We start from the raw sequence: 26329 nt of genomic DNA on the forward strand, positions 1-26329 counted from the left end.
GTTGGACTGTGAAGAAGGCTGAGCGCCGAAGAATTGATGCTTTTGAACTGTGGTGTTGGAGAAGACTCTTGAGAGTCCCTTGGACTGCAAGGAGATCCAACCAGTCCATTCTGAAGGAGATCAGCCCTAGGGTTTCTTTGGAAGGAATGATGCTATAGCTGAAACTCCAGTACTTTGGCCACCTCATGCAAAGAGTTGACTCATTGGAAAAGACTCTGATGCTGGGAGGGATTCGGGGCAGGAGGAGAAGGGGGCGACAGAGGATGAGATGGCTGGATGGCATCACCAACTCGATGGACGTGAGTCTGAGTGAACTCCGGGAGATGGTGATGGACAGGGAGGCCTGGCGTGCTGCGATTCATGGGGTCGCAAAGAGTCGGACACAACTGAGCTACTGAACTGAACTGAAAATAAGAAAATAATGATTTTTTTGTTAAGTGTCAATATTTGAATCTCTCTAATGTTTCTTGGGAATCCTTGGCATCTTTTCTTCTACATCAATAAAAATAAGGCCAAAGGCCAGACAGGCAGGCAGACAGACAGACAGATGCATACATCAACTCCATTTCTCAATGCAAATTTTATTTATTTTTTAATTTTATTGCATGTCCTGGCAAACATAATTGGCTTGTGGATTTGCCTCTGGCTCATCCAAAGCCCATTGCCCCAAATTCCATAAGACAAGCAACTGAAACTTAAAAAAAAAAAAAAAAAAAAGCATCACATCTATAAGGAAAAAAAAAAAAAAAACTTTCAAAAACGTTAATAAAGCATATAAAACATTTGGCATTGACTTAGTTTTTCACAATTATAAAAATAATAAAAAAATGCAACCCTTAAACATTCAATACCCCACATACTGTATTTTAGGGGAATATCAAGAAAACAAAAGGTAAATGGATTTAATGAAGAAAGTTCTATCTTCCATTTCCATTTCTAATCAACTTCAAACAAAAATGTATCCATTCTTCAGCCGTCTGTACTGTAATGAGACCACATTAGAACTCCATTAAGCCCATGCCCCCTTGTCTGTCCTTAATATTCTTTCTCCCCTTATGCTAGTTACTCATACACTCAAAAAACGTTAAGTTGCGACCAGGATATGAGAGGCCAGTAGTTGTGCCTCGCTTTGGCTCATGCCAAACCCATGATGTACAGTACAGGAATTTGAGTCCTTAGTGCTACCCGAATAGTGCTGAGATAGCTCAGATGTCCTCTGTTTATTCAAACGCTCAGGACAGTCCAGGAAGCCATTTGTCCTTCTAGCATTGCAAAGGCACGGCTTTCATTCTCCCATCAACAGGCTTTCAAACCTGCATGCTTGTTCCACATATTAGCAGTGCTTATTATCATTTATGCACAATAAAACTTTGAAATCAAGGACTCACTCTCTTTAACATACAAAATTAAAAAAAAATAATAAAAAAAACAACTTTCCCTTCCCCCCGTCTTACAGTAATGGCATTTTTTTTTTTAATTTGACATTGTAGTTTCACTAAATGGTGTTTCATGAAAATACAAAAACAATAACAATAATAAAAAAAATCTCAACAATGGTTCTGGAAAACCCACTATCCCAAGGAGAGAAAGATAATAAAACAAAGTATGCAATTTCACACACAAAATATATATACACTTTTCAGGTGAAACTCATATATTTTTGAGCCACATTAGCCCTTTTGCACTTTAAAATAAAACTTGATGCTTATGTGCAATGATAGCCCTTTACCAAAAGGCACAGTAGGCTTTTAGAGCTCATTAGCAATATATACAAAATACTCAGTTTTGTGGTTTAAAAAAAAAGTATCTGCTACAAAGTATGTTTCTAAAAGATGTATAGGAATATCTCCATTTACACTTTTATTTTTGAATCTGAAGAGAAGTCTCTGCTTATGTGGTTCAAGCAACATCTCCAATGGAAAGCTTACCCTCTAATCTGTTGGGATATTTTTAAGCACGTGCACAGTCCAGAAGAGAGATGGACGGGAAGTTGGGTTCTCACAGTTACTTTCAATATAAGTAAAATTAATATTATTCAAAAAGATAAGTGATGTAGTGATACAACTGATGCTACAGGAAAACGGATCTCATAATTTTACATTTTCCAAATCAATACCCCTATTTTAAACCCTGAAGACAGAAAGATCAACAAGCCTTTATAAGCAGAATTTTATAGAATGTGAGGGTCACTAGAGGAAACATTTACCAAATAATACTATTTATGTTTCAAAAAGTCTTCCAAGTGCTTCAATTCATGGTTTACTGAGATCTCTTACTGTTTAGTGGAGACGCAATATCTCTGTAAGATTCCTGTTTTTCCTGGATATTCTTAATACATATTAAAGATTTATTGCGAGAACTAGATAGGTGCATTCATCCCAATCAAATCAACCTTAATTTGCTAACCTTAAACAAGTGTAGCAAATATGTAATTGAGTTAATCAATCTAGTTGTGAAATTTAGTTTTCAAGCTTTTGTACTGGCAGCTAATGCTTTGCCAATAAATACTGAGAGTTAAGGTGTGTCTGGCATTAAATATGAGGAGATTGTCGATATACCAGGACACATGGTGTCAGGTGCTACTGAACTGGCTGCAATGACTTTTTAAGGATTTTGGCCGTTATTCACATTCCCCAATCCCAACCAAAAGCAAGGGAGGATATTTCTTTTCTTCTGGTGAGTGATAGTGTAAACACGGACTTTTTCTTGTAATTTAGCTATATCACCCCGAAGGCAACCACCATCAGTAGTGGAGATATCAGTAACATAAAATACACCAACGTAGAGAATCGTGTACATAGGTATCCAGTCTCACCCACATAATAACAAGTAGATCAAACCAAAGGTGGGGTGTAACATGTGTTTAGCATCAAAAGAACTGAAGGCACCTACATGTCATTGTCACTCACATATACTATCAAGATCTAGATACCTACTACCATTCATGGCTGACTTTGAGAGAAGGCCTATAGATAAGCCATCCAAAACAAGTAAATTAGAAAAAAAAAAAAAGGTGATAAGTGCAACTCCATTTTTTCCTTTAAATTACATTTTAAGCAATACTCAATGCCCCCACCCAAAAATACATACTGTATATTTATATATTTATATGTATAGTCTTAGACTATAGGGGTGAAAATGCTTTATAAAAGTCAATGAGAGCTCTCTGCCACTTAAGGAGACACCCACTGCTTTTTTGCTCACTTCTGCATAGCCATGACAATTTCAGTCCTGCAAACAAGGGAGCTGAAGGCTTAAAGCCAGAAACAGAATCAGGCGCCAGGTCAGACATAGGTAAAACGCAGCCTCTTATTTCTCCTTCCCTTAAGAAACCAGACTGAAAAGAGGAAAGAGATGAGCTAGGGAGAATGCTTGGCTGGACAAGCAGTAGTGCCTTGTTGTTGGGGTTGGGGGAAGATGGGAAAATGGGAAGAGCCTGCACCACAACTCTCAGCTCACTCCCCCTCTTCTTTGATACGTTGTTGCTTGTTGCGACGAGCATCCATGTCAAAGTTGAAATCATTCCACTCATCTCGGGGTGGGAAGGAGATGGTCTGGCGAAGGGTGAAGCGCACAGCGTCAATGACACGCTCACCCCGGGTCTCACTGGAGCCTACGCTGACTGTGGAGGCACCACTTGGGGTCCGCAGGAGGTGGGGAGGGGAGGAGAAGTCGTGGAGCTGCCGGTGGTCCAGGATGCCTTTCCAGATGGCATGTCGGAATTGCTCAGGGATTTTTAGACTTGCCAAATCCTGTGCAATAGGGAAGTGAATCCAGGAGAATTAGGACAAAGAGAAAAACTGACATTTAGTCCATACCATTTGGCTCCCCAATGCTTGGCTTTAATTGACCTGCATTTATTGAACTCTAAATTCAACAATAAAATCAGCTCTTTATGAATCTTCAAGATATATGTAACTAAGCACAAAGATACAGCCTTGAGGTGTCATCTCTTCTTGTAGAGTATTTTATTTATGCTCTATTAGTCTCATTTCCTCATTGGTAAAATAGAGGTAATATTTAGATCACAGAACAAAAATCCCCAAACAAAAACATCAGGTCAAGGAATCTGGCAACTCTCAAATCTACCTGGCTCTAATTACTAGAAGAAAGATATTAATAGAATGCTACTACTTCTCATATGAGGAGATAGGAAAAAAAAAATTACTAACAGATACTAAATACTTTCGACATGCCAGGCATTCAATTAATCTTTTTTTATTCACCATCCTATTTAATGCTAAGATTTGTGGTCGGTATTATTATGCCTATTTTACAGACAGAAAAGCTGAAGGTCAGAGACGTCGATAAATCTAAAATTATACAATTAAGTGAATGGGAACTCAGGACAGCCTCTGAACCTGTAACTGTCCTAATGGTCAAAAGGTCTTTTGGTGTTTGGATCAATCAGGGTATCAAAACACAGAGTATGTGTCCATGTTCTATGGATAGGGGCAGAAGGCATTACAAAGATGATTGATCTTAACTAACTGTGGTAGCATTCTCTGTTTATCTGCATTAGTATTTCATTAGCCTGTTTTAGTGATGGTTGGCATTTTTTATGGAGCAGCATGGTAGGTAGAAAGAACACTGTGCTTGGCATCAGAAGACCTTGGCAGAAGCTCTTATTCTGTCACTGACTAGCTCTAGACCTCCCTCAAGTCATTTATTTCCTACTGGCCTCAGTTTCCTCATTGACAAAATGGGATACAATTCCTTTTTAGGTCAACATATAATGTGGACTCCTATGCAAATGTGGATGTGAAAGTATATTGCACATTATAAAGCATACTATGTAAATCTCAGTCATCTGTATTATTACTATGTTATATCATGATTAACCCATTCTTGTATCTTAGAGGGAATACATATAAAAACACTGAAATTTAACCATATTCTTTCCAGGGAAGTGTGTGAAGTAACTAAGACTGGTGTTGAGAGACAAGCTGAAAAGCAAGTGTCTATTTCCAGTGATGAACAGGAAGAAGCTGAAGTGAGGATGCAGAAATTAGATAGCCTCCCAATATTTCTTAATTTGGAAATGAGCAGTATGGGCACTCTAATTTCCTATTCTAGCAGGAGAATACATTATAAAGAAGTTAATCCACAAATAGATAAGTGAGCATACCTCTGTATGCTTCTGAAACTCCAAATAAATCCAAAACTCTTTGTAAACTAGGCTCCATTGAACTGCATTACTCTCTGGATAAATCTGAACTTATCCTGATGGGTGGGATAGCTGTGGCCCAGAGCCTGGCTCAGGACTTAGCTAACACCAGCAGAGATGGACTTGTGGAGAGCATTGGCAGATCCTAACAACCAAAGAGGCATCCTGACCCAGTCCCCATTGGGGAGAAGTGAGTAAGTGGAAGACAAAGCTTTAAAAATATAAGGAAGGGACAAAGTTCCTGTTCAATCATGTAAGGTTCTCAAACACAGCGCAACACAATGACTTGTGTCAAACTGCCTTCAATGGATGGACATCATTGTGAAGTTCTCAGAAACCTGTTGGAACATACTCCTAAAGCTTTCTATGTGGCTTTTACTTGTAATTTCTTCCATTAGGGAGCAGCAGCCAGGGGTGATTGAGGGGTAAAGAAGGGTGGGCATAGGGGCAGTGAAGCATATGCTCATTACCATAAGGGCAGGGGTGTTCTTACACTGTGTGGGCTGTCTCTGGCATCGGTGCTCAAGGAGGGGGGCAAAAAGAGGTCTCAACTACAGAAGCAGCAGCAGAGGCAGAGAATATCTTCTTCCACCAGCCCAAAGGGCCCTCTGGAAGCTAGAAGGGAGGAGAGTGAACCCCAAACAGAGCAGCATATAGCGTAGCCTGGGAGAAAAACCAGATTGCTGTAAACCAGAATGAAATGAGCTCCCTCCCATGTGAGCAGTAGTTCAAGAGGTACTGTAGAAGCAAGAATAAGTTCCCTCCCATCCAGGTTGCTCTAAAGGCTATCAAAGCCAGAAGGCAGTGATTTTGAACCCAATTTGATTAACTGAGACCCAGAGAAGCAAAGTGATTACACCATGTTCTTATCACCACTAAAAAGCACAGCTGGGACTTGAACCCATAACCAGTGATCTTTCCCAGTGGTCAGGTATGCCTGGACCCTATTCTGGTACATTTGATCATGAACAAACATATGGTTCTTATTGAGAGACACTGCTCAATCCCTTATCATGTCCTATTTTAAGGAAAGGCAGAAAAGTTCAATTAATAGGGTGAAAGGCCAGACGCTTATACTTCAGGGTTCTATTCCTGGTTCTGACATCAACTAATCCAGACAAATGACTGTATTGTTGCCTCCCCATGTTTTAAAGTGAGAATAACATCACTAGCTTCCTGCTATCCTCCCTGGGATCTTATACCAATTAATGAGAACTTCCAGAAAGTCCTCTGAACTCTTCAGAGACCATATATTCCTTGAAGGTGGGAATCAGATCTTTTTCCTACTCTGCACATAGTATGCATGTAATAGAAGATTGCTGACTGATCAGACAAGCTGAGGATGGCTGAGTCCTGAGCTTCTCAAATGTAGAGGTGGAGGTCTGGGGATCTTTCTAATATGGTTATGGGTTTCATCAAAATTGAGGATTGAGAAACAGAGGGGATTCAATTACAAGGTGGATGTCACCAGAGGGAGGAAATTAAGAAATAAAACTCAAGAGAAAAGTCTAACAGTTACTTACATCCATGGAGTAATGCTCAATCTGATAGATGGTGGTCAGCCCCTGGGTCGTGAAATAGTCCAGACATGATGAACAGCCCAACCTCGCTAAGAAACTGCAGAGGGAGGAGGGAAGAGGAAGGAGGAAACAGAAAAAGAAAGTTCACCCCAACTGCATTGGCAAGATAAAGGAAAACCCAACATTTTCCCCTGGGATGCCCTACAGAAGAGACTAGGGGTATATAAAATATATGTGGGGCCTTGGATTGGAGGTTTGGGGGTGATTAGAAGGCAATGGTACCCCACTCCAGTACTCTTGCCTGGAAAATCCCATGGATGGAGGAGCCTGGTAGGCTACAGTCCATGGTGTCGCTAAGAGTCGGACACGACTGAGCGACTTCACTTTCACGCACTGGAGAAGGCAATGGCACCCCACTCCAGTGTTCTTGCCTGGAGAATCCCAGGGACGGGGGAGCCTGGTGGGCTGCCGCCTCTGGGGTCACACAGAGTCGGATACGACTGAAGCGACTTAGCAGCAGCAGCAGCAGCAGTGACATAAACTTTAATTTAGATCTACAGAGATTAAAGTCAACTGTTCAAGGATTCCTGCAGAGCAGAGATTTTTCAAATGGTGGATGAGTGGAGTTCCAGGGATTGCATATCAGTGCCTTAGGAGCCATTGCAGGGGGTGAAAGGAAGGAGTCCAGTGCTCAGGTTTCCAGTCCTCTTGCCTCCTGGCTCTTTACTTCAAAAATAGTGTCTCCGCTTTGATTGTTTGTATCTGAGGTTTCTGAGAATGGTTTATGTGGCTAAGGAAAAACTGTGGGCCACTATACTGTGAAGTCATCAATGCTTTCTAATTTATGTCCTCTTCAGAATACAGATCCCCTTCTTTTCTTTCCTGGTCTCAGATCAATGGTACCACAATCATCACAGAGCCAAATACTGGATGAGATGAGACATGCACTTGGCCATCTTTCTGACTGACACTGCTAATGCTGCTGCATCAATCATGTGGGAACCAACACCTAGTATTCCAGCAGTCAAGTGAAAAAGGCCTTCTGCACATGAAGCACGAGCAGATGATAGGCAACAGGCATGAGATTTGGACACCTACACTTGCCTCTGCTGGAAACAAATTTCTAGGCTTCATGGCTTTCTTTCTTCTAGCTATCTGAACTCCCTTTCCTGGAATGTCCCTGTTTCTCATATGACAAAGCAGAAGAGGCCACTGGCTTCTTGAGAGTCCCTGTCATTTTTGCTAACATTCAAACTTTTTGATGGACATCCAGCTTCAAAATAATGATCCCATGGCGGTTGAGAGCTATGAGGCCTAGAGAGCAGGAAAGGGAGCAAGATAGCAAGTTGACTGCCCTTTTGGGAACCCCAGCCCTGAGCACCAATTTAAAGGTCACAACTGACTGTAAAAATATGATGGAGGAGTAAGGGAATAAATGAAGATGGAGAAAACAGGCATGGACACATATGCCTATAAACTCACATTTTCACTTTTCCCCATGTTGATTATTATGGTTGCTTTGATTAAATACTACTGATGACTCCATAGATTAGAGATAACTGAACTTGAACCACAGGGTTGCTTGCTTGCTTTCCAACTATGCTATTAACTTTGACAGTGTCCACCCTCCACCACCCAGAGATGCTTAGGACAGGCCCCCAGGGGACATGCTGTGGACTCACCTGACAAGGCTGCAATCTGTGGGGTACGGAGGTGGGGGGGTGCAGTGGGAGGTGGATGGCATGGAGAGTGGGGGAGGGAGGGCCTGGGTGGGGCTGAGTCCATTCATGTCTCCAGCCATTGGCATGTGGGTGCCCATCATAGGAACTGAACAGAAGCAGGAGGAACAGAGAGGGTTACTGCCCTTATCACATACCACCATCCCAGTGGTCCATCTCACCTGGTTTAACGTTACCAAGGGCCTACTCTACCAACCTTCCTTTCCAGTCTTATCTCTTACTACACCCCTCTAAGCACCCTGCATCTCACTGAACAGAAGAGTTACCAAACTCTAAACTAATGACATACTTCTTGACCATGGTACATTCTCTTAGAACAATCTCTTCCCATTCTGTTTTCTACTTCTACTGCTCTGTCTCCTTCTAATACTTGCTGCTCCTGATGTTAATACAGTTCTCTTTGTATTTGCCTTCCTGAGTTATATTTCTGCCTCCTTCACTAGGCTAATCTCTTTAAGCATGGAGATTAGACCTGATGTATGTCTGGTTCCCCAGAGACCCAAGCACAGTGCCTGGCATAGAGCAGATGCCCAGGAAACTTAAGTTATGCGAACAAATGAACACATCCGTGAATGAGAAAGGGCCCTTTGGGATACTGGTTTGGGAATGAGAGAATTCACTGCAGTATTCATAGGGAACCAAATGTCTCAGAAGGAAGGAGGCAATGAAAGACCCTAGCTCTTTTTTTCTGGTCCATTTCAGGATTACGTTTGGGAATGACACCAACTTGGACTGGTTTCTTACTAAAGAACAAACTGTAAACACTCACTTATAGAGAAGAAAAGCTCAATACCAATAATAATTATGAAACAGATTTTGTTTTTAGGTATAAACTAATATAAAGCAAAATAACATGTCCACAAAAAGATGAAGGTAATTTGCTTCTATTTTAGTGAATTGTAGTTTACCAAAGGGGAAAGGCCTCTACCACCAGCTAGTCAGCTAGAGAGCACAGGCAAGAACATCTCATCAGTTCCCCTCTGACTTTCCTGATGCCACCAGAGGAAAATTATTAAGCATAAATAAGGAAAAAAGGATGCGAACTGTTATACAAATGTGAAGGATCATTACCACTATCGCTATTTTGTCATCTCAAAACAAAGTTGAGGACTCTAAGATCTTATCAGAGAGAAAACAAAACAAAACAAAAATAATAATAAATGGTTCCTTCTCCTTTTATTGCCAAAGTAGTAGATCTATTGAGGGGTCAGGTTTATTCTTAGGATGTATTTGTCACTAGTGAGAGAGTGGTCTGGCTCTAATGTCTGCATTGCCATACCAAGGAACCAGACCTCATATACCTCTGATGTCAATACAGTCTGAACAGGTGCTATCAGAACCAGGGAGAGTCACAGTCTGAGCCTCCCTGCCTGCATGGGAGCAGAGTTTGGAGGAGAATGGGTACATGTATATGTGTTGCTGAGTCCCTTTGCTGTATACCTTGAAACTGTTACAATGCTGTTAATCAGCTATACTCCAATACAAAATAAAAAGTTTAAAAAAAAGAAAACCCAGTCTCTACAAGGCAACAGTGAAATGCAAATTTGAAGGATTGATAAAAAACATGAGGATTTCTAGGATAAGACTGAGGCACTGCTTTATGAGGGTGATTACAAGACACATGGGATGTATTTAGGCTTTGTAACCTTTCTGTATTTTTACCATCTCACTGTGTGTTTGCTATCTTTTCTTTTTCTTTCAAGTTTGGATATCCACTCTGCTGGATTAAGTTCTAGTGGACAAGCTAATTATATTTATAGCAAAGCTATGTACTGATCATCATCCATTTCCAGGCTCAATTCATACATTTTCTCTTATAGTTATACTTAGTTGATATGAGGAATCTGTGTGTGAGTAAATAACAGGAAGGCTCCTTTCCTTATGTTGATTCTTTAATAACTGTGTATGGGATGAAAGGGACAAGTTAAGAAGACCAAAAGTGTGGAGTTACAGACTGATAAACTGCTAAGTGTGCAGAGTGATAATTTTATGAATGTAAAACTTAGCATTAGATCAGAGAGGTGACTTGTCCAGAGTTACACAGCTAATACTGCAATGGAGTCCAGACTACAATCTGTTTTTCTAGATTTTAAGTCCACCACACTATGCTGCTTCCAACAAGTTGGCCATTTTTCCTACCGATAATCTCAAAGATTGCAGAAGGTGGGTCCACATCCAGGTTGGCAGGAAGCAGACTGTTCTTTCCACAGATATCCTTATCCCTACTAAAGGAATAGCCTTCTCCATCTCTACCAATGTGCTTTGCAATGAGTCACAAATCTTAAAAGTGAGACAACTTTGCCCAAGAGAAATGTAAGCCACTCAGCTTCTCTCTGTGCCTCCCATACAGCTTCAGAGCAAGCCTTCCCTGACCCCAGAGCAGAGTCTTCCCCTACACTAGCCCTGCTGGTTCTCCAGCTGCAGCTCAAGGGAGATATTCTTACTGTTGGCTCCCATGCCATCAGGAATGGTGGTGGGAGTGAGGGCGTTGCGCTGCTGAGGGTTGATAAGCTGGCTCACGGAAGGCAGCTTGTTCATGCTGTTCATTTTGTTCAGAGGTGGGGAGCTGTTACCGTAGGAAGACTGAGACTGCATCGAGGTCCTGGGAACACAAACAGGGAAGTATGGTAAGCAGGATGCTGAGGAGTGGGGACCGGTCATTTCCAACAGGTCTCAGACTAAAACATGGCCCCAACTATATAGGTGTAAAAATATTCCTCCAGAGCAATGACAGGAACTTATTTGTGTTTCCATTTGAGAACCTCTCCTGCCTTGGCAGGGATCACAAAGCTATCATCATATCGTGTTTCCTATGTGACTACAGGACAGAGATGAGTATCTTCCTAAAGCATCTCGTTTGTGAGAGGGGAAATCATTGCATCTTCTTTTCCCCCTTTTGTTTTCTCCATCCCTCTCAATGTGAAAATCAAAAAGGGAAAAGAACTGAGTGAAGACCCAAAGGCTTATGAAAGACATGGAGATGGCGAGCTCAAATTGTGGCTGAGGTGTTTCACCTATAGCTGGAGCTTGGCAATTTGGGATATGAAGAAAGTAACCATAAAATCAATCAAACAGGGCATTTGGCAGCCATCAAGCAGAGGCCTCAACACGGAAACATGCTTTCTCAGCTTAGCTGTTCCTGGGCCATGAGGGAGCCCATGAGAATACCAACAGCCTCTCTACACAGAGGGAATCTGAGAGTCCCAACAACTGTTCTGTTAAGCTTCCACAAGTCTCTGGGGCATGCGTGTGTGTGTGTGTGTGTGTGTGTGCGCGCAGGTACTCAGTTGTGTTCGACTCTTTATGACCCCATAAACTGTAGCCTGCCAGGTTCCTCTGTCCACAGAATTTTTCAGGCAAGAACACTGGAGTGGGTTGCCATTTCCTACTCCAGGGGATCTTCCCTACTGAGAGATCAAATCTGTGTCTCCTACAAAGGGAAGAAGAAATACAGTTTTCCATTCAGCATGACTTTGATTTGCAAACTAACTAGAACTGGTTTGTCCTACTATGTATTATGGCTTCCCTGGTGTCACAGTGGTGAAGAATCTGCCTGCAATGCAGGAGATGCAGAAGACAGGGTTTCAGTCTCTGGGTCAGGAAGATGCCCTGGAGGCGGGCATGGCAACCCACTCTAGTATTCTTGCTGGGAAAATCCCATGGACAGAGGAGCATGGTGGGCTATGGTTTATGGTGTGACAAAGAGTCAGACAGGACTGGAGCGACTGAGAATGTACACAGCACTATGTATTATATTATATATGATATTCCCTATTCAGCTGTCGTTCCTGACTTTGAATATAGAACTAGTGATTTCTACCAGAATTAGTGGATATGGAGTCAGAAATTCAAGACTTGAGTCTTCCTTCAGCATATATTAGAAAGCTATAGGTCTCTGTGCAAGCCAGTAAACATCCCTCACCAGAAAACTAAAATGTATGTAAACTAAATATATATATACTTATTGCATGAGTTAGATGCTGGACATGGGGAAACTCATAAGAAATTATCTCATCTTTGAGAAGCTCATAGAATAGAGGATATATGGTGATTATAATCCAACCAACCTTGTAGAGCTATGGTGATAACTGAACAAGATAAGATGAGGAAGAATTGTACACAATATCAGATACTATCAGACACTTACAGTGAGTAATCTGTGCCCATAAAATGAAGATTGGGTTGAGCATGTAAAAGGGGAAAACCTCCCCTACGACACTTCTCAAATAAGATGTATTATTTTGTTCCTATTTGTCTCCTCCCTGTTGGAGCCATACAAACTTGTATAGTCAAGTTTTGTTTGTGTGTATATCAGATTTAGAAGGCTCTGTACATGAATCCAAGCTCCAAACAAGCATGGTATAATAATGTCTGAAAAAATAACAAGTGGCTCTAACACCTGAGTGCTACAGTAGTGCTAGGCTTGGACTTCAAAGCTGCCACTCTGCATCCTCCATAATTACACAAAACATAGAAGCCTCCATTCCATATCACTGAACAGCCTTGGCTAGAGGAATTCAAATAATAGGCTATATTTGCATAAATGAACACAACAATTAACGTGCAATTGACAATTCAGCTGTATTTTACAACTGCTGCCTTAAAGCGGGAGGGTACTGATTTCTCACTTTAGCCCTCCTCAAGAAGACAAGTTTAGATCCTTGTTGTATAAACAGCAGTTTATATAAGAAACTCTCCCAATTGTAAGATTCTTCAGGTTACCAAGCTCTCCTTTATCCATTTTCTGAATGAGTCACAGATGGACATGGGATGGCAGGGTAGCAATGGGCAGAAATGATAATGCCTGTTGTACAGGTGGGTAAATATAATACTCTAAGGAAAAATGGACCCAAGTCACACATGGCTGTAAATGATGAGATGAGAGAGCTCTTCTCTTAGTCCAAAGCATTTCCTTTCATTCTGTGGCACCTTCCCAGAAGTAAGACAGTGCAATAGGTTACATAATCAAGAAGTAGGTGAAGTAGTGATAGAAACATGGGAGGCTGAGATAAAGCATAGAACAAAGGATATAGTAAAGGGAGTCCTAGCTATCCCCAGGTCCACTCCACCCCTGTGTAGAAGCCTTGCATGAGTCAACACGTTTGAGTATACCTAGGAACATCTGTTAAGTCCATATTGAAGTGCAAGAAAGCTCAGAGCAGGATGACCAAGAGAAACTTCACTAGGTGCTTCTTCCTGTATCTTTACCCACCACAAAGTAACAAAGATGCCTGGTTGCCCAGACTCCAGAGGCAGACTGGCCCTCTGTGACCTAAAGAAATGTCTACTTATCCCTCTTACCCTCCCCAATCAGTCACATGTACAGCAAGAACTAATGGAAATGTTCCTTGAAGCATTAATGTCTACCACTAGGAAAGTGGAAGTGTATTTAAAAATCTGATTTTTCCCTGGACCCTTAATTATAGTGAATGCCTTCTTCCACATCCTATTACAATTCCCTTCTCCTGTTCCCTTTGTGGTCTTTATTTTTCTATAATTTTATTAGTTCATTTTAAGCCACCTAAACTATTTTTAAGGAAGGTAGGTCACAAATCATAGATGAACAAAGAAGGAACGTGAATTTTGGAGCCAATCAAAATATGTGGGTTAATATTTTAGATCTGACACAAATCAGTTAAGGGATTTTGGGTTTTATACAAGTCTTTCCAGTCTCATTTTCTTAATCTGTAGAACAGGTATTACACTCACTCCAGAAGACTTGCTATGGAGATTAGATCAGATGATGTAAGAGTCCTGGATACTGTCCTGTAAATTGTAGGTGCTCAAGAGACATTGCTGCCTTTTGCTCTTCCCCTCCAGCTCCAAATGTTTAATACTTTAGTGTGTAGTCAAGGGGATAAGAGGTGTCAGTTTAAGAATTAATAGGAAGAAGTGGCAAGGACTCTTAGCTGGACAAATCCAGAAATTAGAGTGAAGAGATGAATAAGAATAAGAGAGTCTGAAAAGTTCAGAAACTTTGAATGCATCTCCTTTAACGCTGAAGTGAGTGTTAAAGCTACAAGGAGAAAGGTTGTTGTCATCTGTTTATTATAAGCTTGTATGTCTGATGTAGAAAATATTCTGAACATCTCTATGTGCTCTGGAAAAGGGAGCAAAGCTGAAAAAAATCATAACCAATTTAAAGGACTTTAAGAACAACTTTTTTTTTCCTTTACAAATATAATGTCACAATGTTTGAGCAGACAATCCTAAATACTGCTGGGGCATATGAAGAGATGGAAAAAGTGTTCAGAGACAACATAACCTGTGCTGTTATGGTTTCTGTCCCCACTCAAAAAAGAAAATGTGCACACACACAATATACACTCACTAAATGGAAAAAGTCAGAATATAGATATCCCCAGAAAAATAACAAGGTGTAAGCCTCAGGTAATTTTCTCTAGAGGCACTTTACATTTTTTCAGGAATCCAACATACAAAAATTAGGAAAGGTATGTTCCACGTATTTCTAGTTTTGAGTAGAAGTCCTGGTAAAATCAAGTTCTAGTTCTTAACACAGATAATGTAGGTTTCTGTGTACATTTCTAGGAATAAAATCCCATATCTCAGAACCACAAGAGAGCTTCAGGATCATCCAGGATTGAAATCAGGTTTCCAGATTCCGAGTCTAGTGAGTATCTATGTGGCAGAGAGTTAAGATTCTTGAGAAGACACAAATTCAAAGTCTTCACCGCTTTGCTGGAGATGCCTAGAATTCCACCACAGGATTCCTTCTGTGTCCTTCAATCTTCCACTGCTAAAGAAAAGATAACTCTCTAGTGGAATCTGGCAATGTATCAGGGTGAAGCTATCTTACCAAACCATTGCTGGAGTGCAGTCTCAGATCCTGGAAACACCACAGGTATGAGAGGGGTCAAAAAAAAGTGGGGGGGTGGGGTGGGCGGAAAGACATGGAACATGAGAAAAGGAATGGTTCCTCTTGGAAATTCTGCCCAGTACCATCCCGCATGTAACTTTTCTCGCTATCTGGGGAATTTTGCTTCTAAAGACAAAAGACAGTGTTTCTTCCCCAGCTAGATCAACTGTAATTATAAAATATGTTCCATCAGCTCACATATATGCATGTATATAAACATCATTACAAACACATTAAAAACTTCCATAAAAATAGAGTGAATTTCCGAACAAAAAGTCTGAAAGAAAGTGCAAATGTTAAAAAACTAAACACATTTACTCACCCTTTAAGGAATTTGTGAATTCCTTAAAAGGAAAGTGAAACTTGTCCCAATGTAACAAGATAATCTGATTTCACTATTCTACTTTTATCTCAAACATAAGTTTTTTCTTAAGTGCTTTTCTAAGTGACTATACTATTTTTATTTAGAAAAATAGTTTTTGAAGTTTTAAAAAAGAGTTACTCAAAGATCAGAAACTGTAATTTTTTTTCAAAGCATTGGACAACAAGTTCCACTACAGATTTCTGGATATTTTCTATGGCCTTTGTCACAGAAGCCAAAATATTTAATAAATTGGAATTTGATTTAAATTTCTTCTAAAGAACTTGGCAGCTGAAGATATAACTTGAGACTTGTTCAGCAGTGTAAACAAATGATATTATAAGGGTCTAGCTCTTTATGATGAAATTTAACATGCACAGGGCTAAACATATTTTCAAGTTAGTGTTGGCATTGAAATTTGTTTTTCAGATTGATGACCTTGATACAGAGTATCTTAAATAAAAATAGCAACTACTGGCAATAGTGTAGACAGAACCAAAATGACCTATTCTGCTTGCTCTTTTGACTTACACATGGAACTTCAAGCACTTAAATGAAAATATTCTAGCACTTCAGAGATTTTTAAAAAAGCAAAAGAGACAGAAAAGAAAAACTGCAAGATAAACCAAGATGCAAAAGTTTATTGAAAATTAAAATCACACATCCATAAAGCAACAGCCTCAATAACAAGAAATCATTGCTGTGGTGACACAGAATAAAGAGCTGGTGACCTGGTGTGGGGAGAAGATTTTTTAAGTCTTTATATTATTATTTTTAAATATGATTTTAAAATGGAAATAAATAGATCCTCTAAACTCACTGAACCAAAAAAAGAAAAGTCATCAACTCTAATATTTGGGCCAGGAGGGTTGACTTTAACATGTGTTTACTTGGACATCACTTAGACAAAACTTAAGTGTCCTTGACAAGACACTTTGAACAATGTTAGTGATATGGGTGACTTTAGGGTCAGACTGAGGGACAGGAACTCCAGAGATGTTAATCATAGATTTGGTGTTAGGATTTTGAATTCCACTTTGGGCACTGAAGAATGATATATGACTGTCTGGAAGAATATCACCAGGGTAGTTTTACCCTCTTCTTAAAATGACAAAAGAGGTTTACTTTCCTTGGGGTCCAAACCCCAATTTGGAGGGGTAGATCTCCAGGGTTTCCAGGAGCAAGGAAGACAGTCTATCACATCAGATGCTGACATGGGTTGTTAGTTCAGGGTCTTACACAGCATTAATGAACCTTCTACTACATATGAGGGGAAGATACTGATGATTTAAGTTCTCAAAAAGAAGAAAAGAATCATCCCCTACAGTGGCTACTCGTGGTAGTTATCACCTCTCTGCCCAGCAGTACATTTGATACCTTAGCTTGTTACTATTTGCAGTATCATTGCATGACCAGCATTAAAAGGGCCTGACTGAGTCTCTCAGCCACCCACAGACAATAACAACTTTTTTTCTCCTTTTCTTAAAAAGACATCTAAGTTTGAGACCTGCTCAAAAGCTTCTTTATGAGTTTCAGAAACAACAGAAGGTAACAGAAAAGGGTTCCAATAAACATCGTAATGCCCCTCGTCCCAGCCTGAGCTCCTCCCTCCCGAGAAACAACACAAAAGCTCACAGACAAACACAGGGGTTCCTGACAGACCCATACTAGATCTAAGGATACAGAATCTGCAGAAAACGTGCTTTCTTGTACAGTTTTGAGTCCCTTCAGAGATTTTCTCACTAATGGCTGTGTGCCTTTGAGCAGTTGGGTCTCTGAGCCAAAGTGTCTTCAAGTCCTGGTTACGAGGGCTGGATACACACACATGCACGCATGTGTGTGAGCACACACACACTCTCACACACTCTCACACACACACAGAAACACAATAAACACACATACTCAAAATACAGAGATGGGGCTCTATGGGTACACTGATCGATTTGGGGGACTGGAATGTCTAAAGAAGGCGTCAGATTGTCTCGGGGTTTCTCTCCGCGGCTCCACAAGCTCATTCCTGAAGCAGGCTGAAAGGAGACTGCAGAGAGGAACCAGAGAAAAGAAAAGATGAAGGCTTAGGATTTCACATATTCAAATCCACTGAATGCAGAAACACATCCTTCTACCTTCATGATCATAGTACAGTCAGAACAGAATGCCTGCAAGGCTATTTTTATCCCTTTCTCTTTACCTTTAAAATCACTCAGAGATGACATTTCAAGATTTTGAAGAAGAAGAAAGGAGAAAAGGTAGTGGTAGTTATCCAGAACTCTGAGAATCACTTGTGGAAATTTTTCTTAAAAAAGGCATTTTTTCCCAGATCCTTTCTGAGACCAGGCTGGAACCCAAGCATATATATAGTTTTAAGAAGTTCCATAAGTGATTCAGTTGAGGACTACTGAGACAAGGTAGGTCATGATGCTTAGTACATCATTTGGCATACTGGACACAATTAATTGCAAAAGGAATGCAGAGACAAGAAGTAACTTCAATCTTTTGTAAAATGTCATCTACCCAATTATAATGCCTCATTACTGTTCCTGTCTAGTCTAAGTGTGAAGTATGAAGAAATATGATCTTATCAGTCTGGGGGCTGCATCATCCTGCCTTTGTAAAGAACTATTAATGAGCATTTTGTACGTACCCAGATTGCAATGAATAAGTATCTTAATCCTTTCAGTCACAAACTTGGCCTAGAAATGCACATATCAAACTCATGAAAGCAACTTTTGCATAATGAAGAAATCAATTATGCTCAAGGATGCCAGGAACAAATCCTTTTATTTTGCTAAAGGTTGTGCAACATCACAAGCTGTTAGGGAATTGCTGCCCTGATGGCTTTTGAGTCACATTCAGTTATTCCTTGCAAAGGAACAAAGCCATTTTCCCTTGGTCAGGACTGAGATTTAGTAAATCGTCTCACCAGCAAGAATTGGGATCATCTTAAAGAAGATGCCAGAATACAACTTCTTAATAGTAGGGAAGTAATTTATTACCAACTAAAGAACAATGGCTATGACTTTTTCTGTGGATACTACATCTTGGGGCTTCTCTTGGACAAAGGGTTGAATGAGACAACATGCAGAAATCATCTTTCACTTATGATAAAAGTGTCTGGACCAGAGGGGCACACACTGAGACCTAAAACTGAGATAAGTTCTGCAGTGAGACATAAGAACTTAGAAAAGTGAGTTAATCTATCTGAATTTAATTAATTTGAGGATATTTTTCATCATTACCAGCTCAGAGCTAGCAACTCTCTCTCCTGACAACTTCCCAACATCTCTGTGAAGTTCAAAACTAACTGGGTAAACTATAAATGCTCGTGCACTGCCATGACCTGTGAGGTTGAACCACATATTAACCTTTTCAAAAAAATCTATGAAACTAGCAATTTCAACCAAATAATCTGGAAATACGGAAGACGGAAGATTTCTAAGTCAAACTTAGAAATACGGTATTAATCATCTCTCTCAGTGAGAAAGATTTCTGTCTTCTGCTTTCTCCCACAGTGATAATTCTGAAAATATTACTTGCTTCTCTCACAGATACATGAATTTGAAGCAAAATGATAAACATTCTTGAAGAAAACCATAGCTAGATAAGCCTAAAGAAATAGGACTTTACAATGAAACCACAAAGGTAAATAGTAACCACTTGATACAGAGTTGGAAAAGTGGGAGTAAGTGCTTACTTTTGTTTTACTAGGCTTCCCTAGAGGCTCAGCTGGTAAAAAATCCACCTGCAAAGCAGGAGACCTGGGTTTGATCCCTGGGTTGGGAAGATCCCCTGGAGAAGGGAAAGGCTATCTAGTCCAGTATTCTGGCCTGGAGAATTCCATAGACTGTATCGTCCATGGGGTTGCAAAGAGTTGGACAGGACTGAGCAACTTTTACTTTCTTTCTATCTAATACTTTTCTTCATCACTGAAGAATACATATGATAGGTGATGAAGAACTGGTTGCTAAGTATGTAGAAAATGTAGGTCACAAAGAGTTGGACATGACTAAGCAACTCTCACTTGGTTTTATTTTTATAACTTTCTTAACTAATGAAGCAGACCAAATCATTGTAAAGAGCTATATCCTTCAGATCTGATTCTGATCTTGGCTTTGCTCTTAACTAGCTATGAACTCACAGGGGTGAGTTCACTGGGCCTCAGTTTTCTCAGCTATGGTACAAAGAGGCTAAAACTAAGGTCTTGAAGCTCCTGTTCTGCTCTGATATTCTATGACCTATCTGACCAGTGAGCTGCGATCAGAAAGTGATCTGATCCGTACAGGAGAAGGAAACATTAAGAGCTCCTCAGAATGTCCCTATTTGTATTAAAATTAAAGTAAAAATCCATCCTGTAGAAACTCAAAAATAATTCTCCAGTGCTAGGCTAAGTAAAATTTTAACAAAGTAGTTCTGGCTTCAGATCAGGATGAAAGCCAAGGAGGAGACTAAATTAAGAAGGAAAAAATAATGAAAAAGAGATAGTATCACTCTAAAGTACACAAGTCAAAAGAATTGCTAAGAAGGTTTCAAGTGGCTTCTGAAAAACTGTATTAAGAGTTAATGCCCCTTGAAAGTATGATGGTAAGGAATCTAGTGGCATGAATGGGTCCAACTTGTCCTCTTACTAGATTTTGGCTTCTATGAACATAACTCTTTATGTTTATTCCAATCAACTAAAATAAAATTTCTTTATACATTGTATAAAACCTACTTATAACAATTAGAGCCACAAAAATTCAATGAAGATTTATCCTCCAGAAAGCCTATGATCATGAAGGTAATTGTGAAGGAATTTTTGAAAAAGGAAAACCATGCACAAATGAAAAGCAAACAGAGAGAAACATATACTGGGACACTAACAGAAGCAATTAAAACTGAAAATATTTCATTACTACCTTGTACTAAATGTATTATTCCCTTCCCACTGATTTTCCCTCCACTATAAAGAAAAGTATAAAATTGATTCCTCACCAGCATAATATTGGTACTAAATTTTTGCAAAGAATTCACAGGCTATCATAGGCATTTTCTAAGCTGATGTATTATTTTCAAATGATTGCCAGGGAATTAGATTTCTATTTTTGCTTGTCTAATTATTCATGCTTTTTCTTGGAGATCTGCATAAAAATAAAAGAGCTGGAAAAAAAAAACTCAGCTGAAGAATATAGCAACTGGAGAATTTATATAGATATATATCCAACAATGGAGGGAAATCCAGGTATATATAATGTAACAAAGACATAATTAGGCCAAATGTCTATATTTTCCAAAGATTTCATTTTGCAGTCTGTTATATTTCCATGCACAAGTTATCACAGCTAAAGTTAGCTCTTATACACTGTGGAAACAAGCAGTCAAAAACATGCAATGGTACATACAAACAGACACCACAGGGAACTACAGGCTACTAATTGTTCACTATTCATCTGTGAACACACGTGCAAAAAGTGAAAATACGTCTCTAAAATCCTTTGAGCTTCTTAAAATAACAATTTTATGATATAGGTTCTTCTTTGATGAAATAGATGGCTTGATGAAATATGAATTATAATAAAATAATTTCGCTTTAGAGCCATGTCAGCCAGTTAGGCTAGAGAAGTTATAAGCTCTGAATAACTCATCATCTAGAGACACAGAACTATGTATCCTCATGGATCCCATGTAAATGAACAAATGCTCATGCCCTCAGCTGACTGAAGTAGATTGTCTTGGCTTGTAAAATCTCTAAAACTATGACACAAAACTATTCTTTCTATTGTATGATGTAGACAAACTGTTTAAAATGTCCTATAAACTTACATGATGCTGAAAAGAAACTTCCAGAGGCTATTTAAGATTCAAATAGTGTTCTGGTAAGTCACCACCATATTGTAGACTATGGGAGGGCAGGAAACACATCTGTCTCGTCTCTGCTTCTAATGCTTTCACATAGCAGATCCTCAGTAAAAAGCTTGTTACCTGTGTCATGTCAACTATTCTGGTCTTGGCTGATGAGGAACCATACTGTGTATCTAGATGAGCATGTCTAACTTCTTCAGCCAGAAGCAAGAGAAGAGAGGCCTCTGATAAAGGCTGCTATTGTTTTGTTCTGAAATGTCATCCTAAAAGACTTCTTAAAATCTTTTAGTACTTCTCTACTTTAGGATATACAGATCAGCTTCCAAATACTGTTATTAAAAACTATGAATGTCAAGAAGTCATGAAGGATCCATTCTGTTATCTAGAAAGAGGACTGGAAAACTATAGTCAATAGGCCAAATCTGGTCCATAAACTAAGAATGCTTTTTACATTTTTACAAGGTGGAAAAAATTCAAAAGAAAAATGTTTCATGACAAATGAAAATTATATGAACTTCAAATTCCAGTGTCCATAAAATAAAACTTTATTGTAACAACTACTTTCATTTGTCTATATACTGTCTCTGGTTGCTTCTGTGTTTTTGAACAGGGGAGCTGCAAGAAACCATATATATGGACTAGAAAGCCTAAGATATTCGCTACCGGTGCTTTACAGAAAAAAAGAAAAAAAAAAGTGTTTGCCAAACTGTGTGGTAGAAGGTCAGAATCTACAAACCACACTATTTAAAATCAACAGCACTTTTCGCTTTAAGTGAAAAAAAGACAGAAAATCATGGAGCAACTAGTTCGGCATTGAGTAACTCTTCTGACATTATTTTAGCTAAGTCAAACATTTCCAGGCGGACTGAAAATGATCTGGGAGTCTGTCTTAACAGCATGATATAAGTATCTTGGAGAAGGCATCTATTCCCTGTGGGTCTGTAAAGGATATTACAGGTCTGTTTCTTTGATCCTTGTATGAGTTTATAAGAACTAAATCAGTTTTGCACCTAAATATGTTAATATATATTTCTATCTGATATCCTAAATATTATATAAGGACTGACAATGGGAATTCTGTAACCTTGAATTCTAATTCTCCTCTGAAGTACTCTGTATCCCCAAGGAACCTCCTGATTCAACTTTCTAGTCAGCCTGACTATAAAACCTTATAATTATGATTTGCAAAACTTCTGTGCTAGAAGTGAATGGTAAGATCCCTTTCAGTCAAAAAAAAGTCTTAAATGGTCAAAGAGCCTGAAGTCCTTTAAAGAGAGAGTATGCTTGTTTTTAGTTCCTCTGCTACCCACTCCATATCCCATAGTCAGTAGGTACAGGCTCAGAGAACACCTCCTAAGTATCAGAGATGCAGTCCAACCTCCTCAACTGCATTTATTTTATTTAAAAAAGAAAAACAATATCTTTTTATTACACTTTTCATAGGTATTTCTCTACAGTAGTTAATAATAAATGAGAAAAGATCCATTATTTATTGTTCATTTGTGTTCCTAATGTAAAAGACAATCTGTCATAGGCAAAATAGTTTTGGCTTCATTTCTTTTTGCCTGAAGTATAAAATATCTACATTTTACGTTGATCTATGGAGAAAATCCCATGGACAGAGGAGCCTAGTGGGCTAGAGTCCTTGGGGTCACTAAGAGTCAGGCACGACTGAGCGACTTCACTTTCACTTTTCACTTTCATGCACTGGAGAAGGAAATGGCAACCCACTCCAGTGTTCTCGCCTGGAGAATCCCAGGGACAGAGGAGTCTAGTGGGCTGCCGTCTATGGGGTCGCACAGAGTCGGACACGACTGAAGTAACTTAGCAGCAGCAGCAGCAGCAACAGAGACTCTGGCGATACTTTCGGTATAGACACAATAGATTTTCAGCTCACAAGTGATTATTCTTAACCACAGAAGGGTAAGTATAAATCAGAGTTCTGATTCACCAATTTCCCTTCCTTTCATAAGAGCTAGTGTGTTCTGGTTAGGTATAAAAAACACCATCATCAAAGATCCAAGAATCAAGGTAAAATGAATATATAAATAGTTTGTATGTATATTCTAAAATGGTTGCAAAATCTGGCCTCACTGATGTAAACATGTACTGCTGGAAGACCTAGAATGAGGATGTTAAAACATTGGCAATGCCGCTCTATTTTGCCCTAATGCATCCAGATTTTCCCTAATGACCAGGCACTAGGACTCTGAATCCTCAACACAGCACTCAAAGAAGTCACTTATAGTGAAACCTATGTGCTGTCTCTGGTCTATAATGATTTTCCCAAAAGTGGATTGTGTGCATCCCAGGTGAGGGACAAGATAAGATATTGGAATGAGGAAAAACTATGTGACTTTAAATAGACACATTATTACTAGCATAGAGGATGTATTCAAAATTCTACTATTGATAGATGTGTATGGACCAGGGGCATAGAGAAGAAAACTAATTCTATTAGTGTGAGTCTTTTTTCAGAATTCACTTGAAATGGTTTCAATTCAACTTCAGGATATAGGTGTAACTTGTCAAAGGGAGGGTTATAAGAAACATAGGAGATTGTTGAAGCAGAAAATGGAGTCCTCAAACCAGCTCATGTGAACCTACCAATTTCTGCTGTCTCACAACCTCACCTTCTACATCAGCCAACAACCATCCTGTGGCCGATCTGAATACAGAGTCATCTTAATCACATCTGCTAAAATGACATAGGGATACACTCACTGTTTCTGAAGTAAATGCTGGTGCTGCTGTTGCTGCTGCTGCCTGTAGGTTTCAATCGTGTGCTGAGGAAGGTACTGCATGAGTTCCAGGGATTCTTTGATCTTCAGCAGCATTTCGTAAGTCTCACGGCCCCTTACCTACATAAAAGAGCAGAAGGCAAGAGACAAAAAATGAAGAACTGTAGAACTATCAGAAGTACAGTCAGTCCTCTTTATTTGTGGATTCTGCTTGGACTAATTCACCTACTTGCTAACATCTATTTATAACACAAAAATCAATACTTCACAGACAGGGGCATAATGATGAAAAGTTTACTGTCCCAGTGTGCACGTTCCCAACTGAGGGTGAAGAAGGTGATGTTCCAACTTCTTGTTTCAACTCTTCTGCTGGAAATAAGTGTCCTTCTCTTAGCCTATTTAGGGCCAAATTTTTTACTTTTCTGTACTTTTTGGAGGTACATTTTTTGGTTTAAAATAGTTCCCAAAGGCAGCTTCAATGCTCTCTAGTGCTCCTAAATGCAAATACATTGTAATGTGCCTTATGGAGAAAATTCATGTTAGGTAAGCTTAGCCCAGCCCTGAGCTCTTGTGGTATGGACTATGCATTCAATGTTAATGAACCAATGTGCATGCGTGCAGGCATGCTCAGTTGTGTCCAACTCTTTGCAACCCCACAAACTGTGGCCCGCTTGGCTCCTCTGTCTATGGGATTTTCCCAGCAAGAACACTGGCATGGGTTGCCATTTCCTTCTTCAGCAATGAATCAACAGCATATATTAAATAAGAAACACACATGAAACAAAGTAATGCATTGATCAGTTGCTAAAAATGTGACCAGAAGCTCGCAGGAATCTAATCCTGTATTTCTCATAGGAACAATGATTCAGTATTTGATCGTGCAGTGTCCATTGTGACTTTATAAAGCATAACTACCACAGATAAGTAGAATTAACTGTAATTAAATCTGGAAAGACACAAGTTTTCAGCAGGGGTAAAATGTGCTTCCCTCTTTAAGAGAGTCTCTTAAAAACTTTAAGAAGTCTGAGCAGAACCAGGACTAGGGAAAGGCGAGTGGAGAACAAAGAGCACTTGCCTGATGTGAGAGTGAGTGCCTGTTACGCTGTGCACCTTGGCAGGTCGCCTGTCCCCTCCCTGTCAGAATTCAGAAATGGAAAGATTTTCTCTACCTTTTATTGGGTTAATTCCTACTTATCCCAGCTCTGGCATCATATTCTTTGAGAAGCTTTTGCTGACCTCAACCTTTTAGGCCAAGTCTTCCATTCTTCCTGTGAGCTCCCACAGTGTCACCCTTAACTTTACTGAAGTGTTGATTCCATTATTATACCTCTTTGTCTCCTCACTAGAAGACAAGGTCTTGTAAGGTAAGAACTGTACCTTAATGATCTCTAATGTCAGAGTCTAGCATTTCTGCCATTCAGCAAACACGAACTAAATTCACGGTGAATGAAGAGGTTTTTTTGTTTTTTGTTTTTTCCTTCACACATTTCAGTCTGGCTGATTATTCACTAAAAATAAGATGTAACCATTGATAGGGTATTTCCTCCATTAGTACAAACTGAAATTTCATTAAAGAAACAGCTCTTCAACGTGGTTTCTATCTCATCAGCTGAAGACACATCAGAGCTTTCCAAATATCCAGTACAGCAGGAAAATGTTTAACTTAAGGGTTCACATACCAGTTTCCATATGTGGCCTGAGAAACAAGACATTGAGAATCTCAGCTCACTCACTGTCTGACTGTTCTGCCAGCAAGCAGTCTAATTCCCCGACCTGACTGAACTTTAGGGCCTCAAGAAGGAAGGGCTAGTGAGCATGGCACACCCAAACCTGTGGCTTAACTTCAATCCCAGCCAAATCTCCTGGCCCAGCTTGTCTGTATCTCAAGTCAGTGTAGATGACATCAAGAGCCAGCGTGGTTACCAAAGCTTTGCTGCCACTCTAGATGGCAAAGACCTAAGGTGAGAAGAGCTAAATGAACTGCAACTGTAATCTAAAAAAGGGCACCTTGGTGACCTGGAGACGGCTTATATTCCTTGTGGGAATGAACAATACTCCTACACAATATTTGGGCCAAATCTCTGGC

At 39.7% G+C, this 26329-nt stretch overlaps 1 protein-coding gene across 6 annotated transcripts in view; it reads right to left on the bottom strand.

The window, feature by feature from the left end:
* Positions 1-1847: 1847 nt before the first annotated feature.
* Positions 1848-26329, bottom strand: part of TP63 (tumor protein p63) — a 270789-nt gene continuing 246307 nt past the window's right edge. For 4 of the 6 annotated variants that reach the window (XM_027538406.1, XM_027538405.1, XM_027538404.1 and 1 more), the window contains 5 exons: positions 24227-24363; positions 10871-11028; positions 8370-8514; positions 6691-6784; positions 1848-3752 (listed from right to left, as the gene is read on the bottom strand). In XM_027538406.1, coding sequence (XP_027394207.1) covers positions 3456-3752; positions 6691-6784; positions 8370-8514; positions 10871-11028; positions 24227-24363 — 831 coding nt within the window. In that variant the 3' untranslated portion in view covers positions 1848-3455. Of the gene's footprint in view, positions 3753-6690; positions 6785-8369; positions 8515-10870; positions 11029-16278; positions 17703-24226; positions 24364-26329 lie in introns of those variants that run through there. The other 2 variants (XM_027538408.1, XM_027538410.1) reach the window with 2 other exon arrangements.

The sequence above is a fragment of the Bos indicus x Bos taurus genome, chromosome 1, assembly GCF_003369695.1.
Source record: "Bos indicus x Bos taurus breed Angus x Brahman F1 hybrid chromosome 1, Bos_hybrid_MaternalHap_v2.0, whole genome shotgun sequence".
NCBI classification, from domain to species: Eukaryota; Metazoa; Chordata; class Mammalia; order Artiodactyla; family Bovidae; genus Bos; species Bos indicus x Bos taurus.